The 6,915-nt window shown below is 33.1% G+C and overlaps 1 protein-coding gene across 2 annotated transcripts; it reads left to right on the top strand.

Moving 5' to 3' along the window:
- The first annotated feature begins 789 nt into the window (after nt 1-789).
- Nucleotides 790-6,169, top strand: LOC131631250 (F-box/kelch-repeat protein At3g23880-like). Of its 2 annotated transcripts, none has more exons than XM_058902046.1 (2): nt 790-3,465; nt 3,773-6,169. In XM_058902046.1, the coding sequence occupies exon 1, from the start codon at nt 887-889 to the stop codon at nt 2,147-2,149; it is 1,263 nt and encodes a 420-aa protein (XP_058758029.1). In that variant the 5' UTR covers nt 790-886; the 3' UTR covers nt 2,150-3,465; nt 3,773-6,169. The 2 variants fall into 2 exon arrangements, with proteins under 2 accessions (XP_058758029.1, XP_058758030.1); XM_058902047.1 differs by having other exon boundaries at nt 5,247-6,158.
- The last annotated feature ends 746 nt before the right edge of the window (nt 6,170-6,915 follow it).

The raw sequence follows: 6,915 nt of genomic DNA, 5'->3' as shown, positions 1-6,915 counted from the left end.
AGTTGGTGCACCCGGTACGGCCTATCCAAATGCAGGAGGAGGATGAAATGCCTGTCTCCTTTCTCTCTGCATAGAAGCGTGTGGTGCTACCCTGCCGTGTCTCAATCGAGATGCTCTGTCAGTCATTGCTCTTGTAGAAGCACGGAAAAATGTTAACTCAAGGACCAATGTTGAAAACAAGCTTGAAAAAACATAAGGGAAAAACGAAAATATACATCCGTTTTTGTTCTTGATGAAAACCGGAAGTATATTTCTGATTTCTGCTACGACTTCAAAGGTGTGTTAATGGTACCATACCCTCACAAAGAACTCAATTAAACAGCCATTGATCATTCAAAAGACATGTCTAACACCTTATAAATGATTTATAGTATTCAAAACAATCCACAAATACCTAATTTCTAACCTAAAACACACATTTAGGTGGATTTTACATAAACTCTACAAATATCAAAATCAACTTACTTAATTGATTGTTGTTGTTTTTGTTGTTTGATTATTGTTGGATGCTTGATACACTGATGCTTGATGCCTTAGAACGACTTCAGTTGCAAATGCGGTTGATTTGACGAAAATGAAATTGAGAAAGTTTTGAGAGAGTTGTTATGTTTTGTTTTTGAAACTGTAATGGAGAGGAAGAGGCAATGTGCGGTGCCCCACGAACTGAAAATATACTTCCCGTTCTATACCGTAGTTATATTTTCAGTTAGTTCTAACATTAATGTGAATTTTGATGCACACTAAAAATATATTTTGGATTTTGAGAGGTATTTTTGAAATTTCGCATGGTGCCTGGAAAAACACATGGTGGAATAAGAATTTTCCCAAATAAAAGGACAGTATACTTTGAATCTCAGCAACCATTTTGGTACAACCGCTGGTGACAATGTCAATGGCCAGTACAACGCCGCTTCTATCGAGGAAACGACCTCAGCCAACCCTAAGACCACCGCTTCTACGGTGGGAACAACCCCAACCAACCTTAAGATCGCCACTTCCACCTCAACCAACCCTAACACCAATGGATCTTCCGTTCGATCTGGTGAAAGAAATACTGTGCAGACTTCCCGCGAAGCACCTCCTTCAACTCTGCTGCGTCTGCAAGTCATGGAATTCTCTTATCTCTGCAGATTCCAACTTCGCCAAGAAGCACCTTCGGTTGTCAAACTCCCTCCAGGACCGCCACCATCTCATCCAAACCATTACCGATTCTTCACCTTTACCTGAGGTCCTTCTTTCACAGTCCCCAATCTCCTCCATCTTCAGCTCCGCATCCACTTTCAGAGTAGCACAGTTCAGGTATTCTCTAGAAGAGATTCTTAACACAGGTACTGGAGCTTCCACTTGTGATGGCATCATATGTTTTAGAATAGATAATTCTATTGCTGTTTTGTGTAACCCTTGCATTAGAAAATTCAAGATACTGCCTCCTTTGAAATTCCCACACCAGAGTGGCGATAGAATCGCGTATACCCTAGTGTATGATCGTTTCATCCGAAGTTATAAAGTCATTGCGGTTAAATCCTCGCGCAATGGCAAAACGGTAGAGTTGAACATTCATACTTTGGGTACAGATTGTTGGAAAAGGATTCAAAACTTTCCAGCTCCTCTGTATTTGGCTACACGTGGAGTATTTGTGAATGACTCTGTTAATTGGTTGGCATATGCTGGTATTGGTGTAGTACCGCCCATTGTTTCTTTTGATTTGGAGAATGAGTCTTATCAAATGCTTTCGCTGCCGGGCGATGTTCTGCAACTCAAAACTCTTATTATTTTTATCTTAGGGACATTGAGCGGTTGTTTGTCCCTTCTTTTTAACCAGAGGGACGGGGACGGGTTTTCTGAAGTTTGGATTATGAAGGAATATGGAAACGAAAATTCTTGGATTAAATTGTTTACTGTTCCTCAAACTGATTTTGGGCCCTATCTCAGGGCAATATATATTTCAGAAGATGACAAAGTGTTGATGGAGTGTGTGAAGAGTGGGAAAAATAGTTTGGTAGTTTATGATCCCATAAGTAATACTTGTGAGATTCCTAAATTTCAAAACCGCAATCAAGGTGAGATGACATCGCAACCGCATATAGAAAGCGATGTTAAGATTTTTACATCAGGAATCTATGTTGAGAGTTTAATATCACCGTTGTAGATGTGTTACGTGACCTGATTTAGAGACTGTTTAAAGGTTAATGTATGATCTTATTAAGTTTTTATCAGTTTTATGCTTATTCTAATTACTAGTTTATGGGTTATTGTTAACCTATGGTGTATGGAATATGCGACTTTGGAAATTGATCTGTTATTTTTCATTTAATTGTTCATTAGAGTAGTCACTTTTGTCATGGTGCACTACATTTTATATAGTTAACAATTACTCAAATCTTCCAATATACTACTAGATTATAAATTTCTCTTATCTACACTACGATTCTTAACTTTGGTAATTAATGGTTGAATTCTACCTTCTACATTCTAAAATATTTTGGTATAGTAATTGTCTACTAATGAATGGTCTATACCTTGCCCTTTTTATCGGTTGTCTTATATACATGTGATGTGTGACTTACCATAAGATTCAAAGAAATGGCATCCCAGTAGCTCCAATATCATAAGATTCTTATTTGTTCAGGAATTTGCTATTGACATTAGTTTGTTATGATTTGATCACTAGGCATGTGTATCTAATTAACAAACAAGTACAATAAAGAAATAGAAGGAGTGCAACATTTATTATGTGATCACCTATAAGAAGGTGCACCATGTCACTGAGTTCATATTAGTAATATTACATCTTGATTTAGTATGAAGGTGTAAAACAAACTATCTGTTTGTTGAGATGATATTCTGATAAAGTTTTCTGTCATGTGGCTGAAGATTCACAAATTTTTTGTTTAATCATTGCTTCACTCTTGGTTTTGCCGGAACTGCAGCTATTTGTGTCAGATTCATTCCGTATATAAAAAGAATTATGACCGCGGTGTTATGATATTTCTATTGACTCTGATAATTGCGTCAAGTTACTGTTGATTATGTTGGCCTTTGTTAAAAGATCGCATCTCCACGGCTCTACCATATGCATTGGCATTGGCCTTTTCACTGGTCAGAGGAAGACCTTCAATATGATGCAGCTTCTACGGTCTAATTGTCTCGGTCTATATGAATCATAGTTAAAATAATGATGCAGTTACTGTTATTGAATATTTTTATGTTTCTAAAGCTAAGGATGAAACGCATTTAAGTTAGTCTTTTTTTGGTTTATGCAAAGAACATATAAAATTTGGTATTTTCTGACAGAAGATTTTATATTATAGAATTGAACAGGCAATGCAAGTGAATTGAGAGCCTATATACTCAAGAAGCTGCCATAGAGTCCTGTGGTAGCAATAAGCAATTGAGTGAGCTTCTCTTCGCCATTTTTGGTACACTGTTGTAGCTCTACATGGATGTCTTCGGTCTGAAATGCAGGTACTAAATCAACTATTTGGGACACATTTAAACTTATATGATGCCAAACGACACTATTCTTGTAACCAAAAAAGTGGAATACATGTGTTTTTGCTTACTAATGATTTAACTTTCAACCCCCGAAAGATAAATAAAAAGAATTCGTTCCCTCAAAATTTAATATAACTTAGAAATATTGTGATCCCTGTTTGTAGCATATGTCACTCTAGAATGGAAATATTGTGATCCCTCAAAAAAAAACTTATAAGTTGTACAAATTAAAATAAGTTAGGTAGACACTTGACTTGTCTATTAGTATTTAACATAGGATTCATGAAGACGTCAAGGTCAATTCGTGATCGGTATAATGATTCTTGCACAAGAAGTATCAATAATACTTAGTTCTCCGAGAAAGTACTTCCTTTTGCTACTGGAGATGATTGCAAAACTAGGTCATGTTATGGATGAATAACTCGGCAATATGTCTCACTTTTTAAAAGTTCAGAGAAGATGATGGTGAGATTTTTGTAATTTTTGAGTAATTTGAAGATGATTTTACAAATATTTTACTGCATAAAACACTAACTACTTGTTAAGATAACTCAGCATAGAGTTATTTGAATAGTAAAAGGATTTCTCGGACAACTTATTTGATGTCTTGTATGTTGCTCCTCTGGTGAATGAAGAGACTAATTAAATAGATAGTGAATGCTTTGGAGAGGTTTTGAAATTATTGAAGGAGTTTCTTACACTTATTATTTCTCTATCTAGTGTGAGTTTATTGGTTTAGGTTGAAAAATATTTATTAAAATTTTTTGGGGCTAAATTAATGTGCTTTTTAAGATCACGTTTTTTAGTTTAAAATGATGTAAAAATATTTTAAAAGTTCATGTTGCATGTTTTAGGACATGTTATTGATAGTGAAATTGCTCGGTTGGTAAAAGTGTATTTTATAATATTTCATTTGTACTTTGATGTTATGTACTTTTTTATATTTGTAATTTGATTTTTAATTTTGTTGTAAAGTGATTATTAACCTTCTCACTTAATTAGATTTTAATCCATGACAATTTATTTTTTAAATTGAGCAAGATGATCAAAGTCAATACATGTATGTCTTGAATCATAGATGAGCAATGATTTTTGAAGTTTGATTCGAATCAAGCATATGGTTGATTCGAATCAATAATTCAATTTGAAATCAAGATTTTAGCATTAACTTTATGATTTGAATCAAGAAAATTTGCTTCGAATCAAATAACACTTTGATGCAAATCACAACACGATATGATTCAAATCATAATCAAACAAACTTTTGAAAAACAACTATGATTCAAACCACATGTTTCAAATCATGATCCGAATCAAACAAATCATTTCTTGATTTTATCACCTTGATTCAAGTTATTCTTTCCTCTAATTCAAATCATAATTGTAAGTTCTGGCACAAATTAATTGTTAATTTTCTCACATATTTTGTACCTTATCTCTAATACATGTATAAATCATTTTTGTCATGAGTGAATAGAATTGTTGTGCAGTTTTATATTCTAAAAATAATTTCAAACCATATTTTCACTAATTTAGAAAACTTTGAGTGTTCTTTCTTTCACACCTATAAAACAATTTCATAGTATGCTGATTGAGTTAGACATGTTTAAGAGTTGTGTGAATTTCTTCATGATAGTCGATCATATTCAGCTTTGAGCCAAGAAACTCTATTGTTGTGATACTTATGTTTAAAGATTGAGTGTGAGGGGTAGATTCAATGTACATTAGGGAACATAATTTTTTTTGTGAAGCTTTTTGTGCGCATCAGGTTGAAGGTTTGATATTGTGATTATGGTGCTTGGAGATTGATTTTCAGCAGGAAACGATTATTTTGTGCTCCATTAAAGACTTATGTAATGTCAAATAAAGGTAGTTGCGAAAAGAAGTTGGCAGTTTTCAAGATCCTTAATAAAAACAAGGGCTCAGACAAGGAACTGATAGAGTCGAGTATAGACTGCTACGGAACTGAAGCTTGGAGCTGATCATTTGGTCAAGGAAGTCATTTGAGTTAAGTTCAAGTGAAAATCTTGTGAATTAAGTAGCTTAAATATTCAGCTACAACAGAAGAAAAATTCATATTTAGACATGTGTTGGGTTAAGTGTTAATTGGCTTTGAAGTATTAGTGTCGTCTAGATTATCCGTTGTACCAAAAGCTCTGTATATCAATTTGTGAAATAGTGGAATTCCAAAAGAATTTTCAGTGGTCAGCCTTTCAAGACTATAGTAAGCGTAAAGTAAGGATGAACACGTTGAACCAATATAACACTTTTGTACAATATCTCTATCTCCCTCTTTTACATTTCAGTATAAATTTGTATGACTTAAGGTTAATCACTTTCTAGAATCATATGTTGATAGACTTTATCAACTTATAGTGATTTATTGTTTAAGTCTAGGTTTGTGATAGATCTAGTTATTTAAATATTCTTTTCGACGATTATGTTTGTATAAACTCTTGATGGTAGATTAAATATTCAATTAATCAAACTCAGTTTGAGTTTTATGTAAAAATTGAATCATGATAATTATTGAATTGATTGTTTAAACAATTTTATTTTTCTTTGTTGTTGTGGTTTCTGATGAACCCACTCAAATGCGATATTCATCCAATCATACATTTTGTAAAACTCCGTTGTCTTTCTCTTGCGTATGTAACCAGTACATTTATTTGTAAAACACTTATTTTCAAAATAATGTTTTTAAGAATGACTTTTAGGGAGATGACTTATAGGCCATTTGATTTCCATATTCTCCTCCAATAAATAGGACAATTTAATATAATTAGTATAACTTAACTATTTACTTTTCATTCTATATTAATTTATCTAATTTTAAATAAAAGTATCGTAAAAGTTTGGTTGTGAATACATTTTATGTGGAATCTTGGGTCACACGTTTTTTTCCTCCCCAAATGTTTATTTGCTTGTGCTGGATACTAGCCTATAGTAAAAACTTCAAATTAAAAATTATAATTTTAAACCAAAGACTAAATAGTTTAAGCAATGATATGTTAAGGTCTTAACAATGATATGGCATCTAAAAGAGCCACTTGGGCCAGGCATGATGAATCGTTAAGGGAGTTAACATGATGACCTAAATGATTTGGATCGCAAAAAAGGTGTCATTATACTCGTGTTATGCAAATGCATTTTGTACTAAGAATAAGTTTTTATGATGACAAAAGCTCTCAAACAAGAAAATGAACCAAGTTATATCATTCATGTCACAAACGAAGATGATCAAGAAGTTTGAATCAATGAAAGCATATCTAAGGTATATGTTACAATTCATACTATAACACATTTAATTGCTTAGAAAAATCATTTCTCACTTCATCTAATTTCTTCTTGCATATTCATGTTTGTGAATGATACAGTGATATTCAAATAACAAGAAATGATATTTGAATACTAGTTGAA

This window comes from Vicia villosa, unplaced genomic scaffold, assembly GCF_029867415.1.
Source record: "Vicia villosa cultivar HV-30 ecotype Madison, WI unplaced genomic scaffold, Vvil1.0 ctg.000794F_1_1, whole genome shotgun sequence".
Lineage (NCBI taxonomy): Eukaryota > Viridiplantae > Streptophyta > Magnoliopsida > Fabales > Fabaceae > Vicia > Vicia villosa.
Note: the sequence above shows the minus strand (reverse complement) of the source record. Positions and strands in the feature narration are given on the sequence as shown.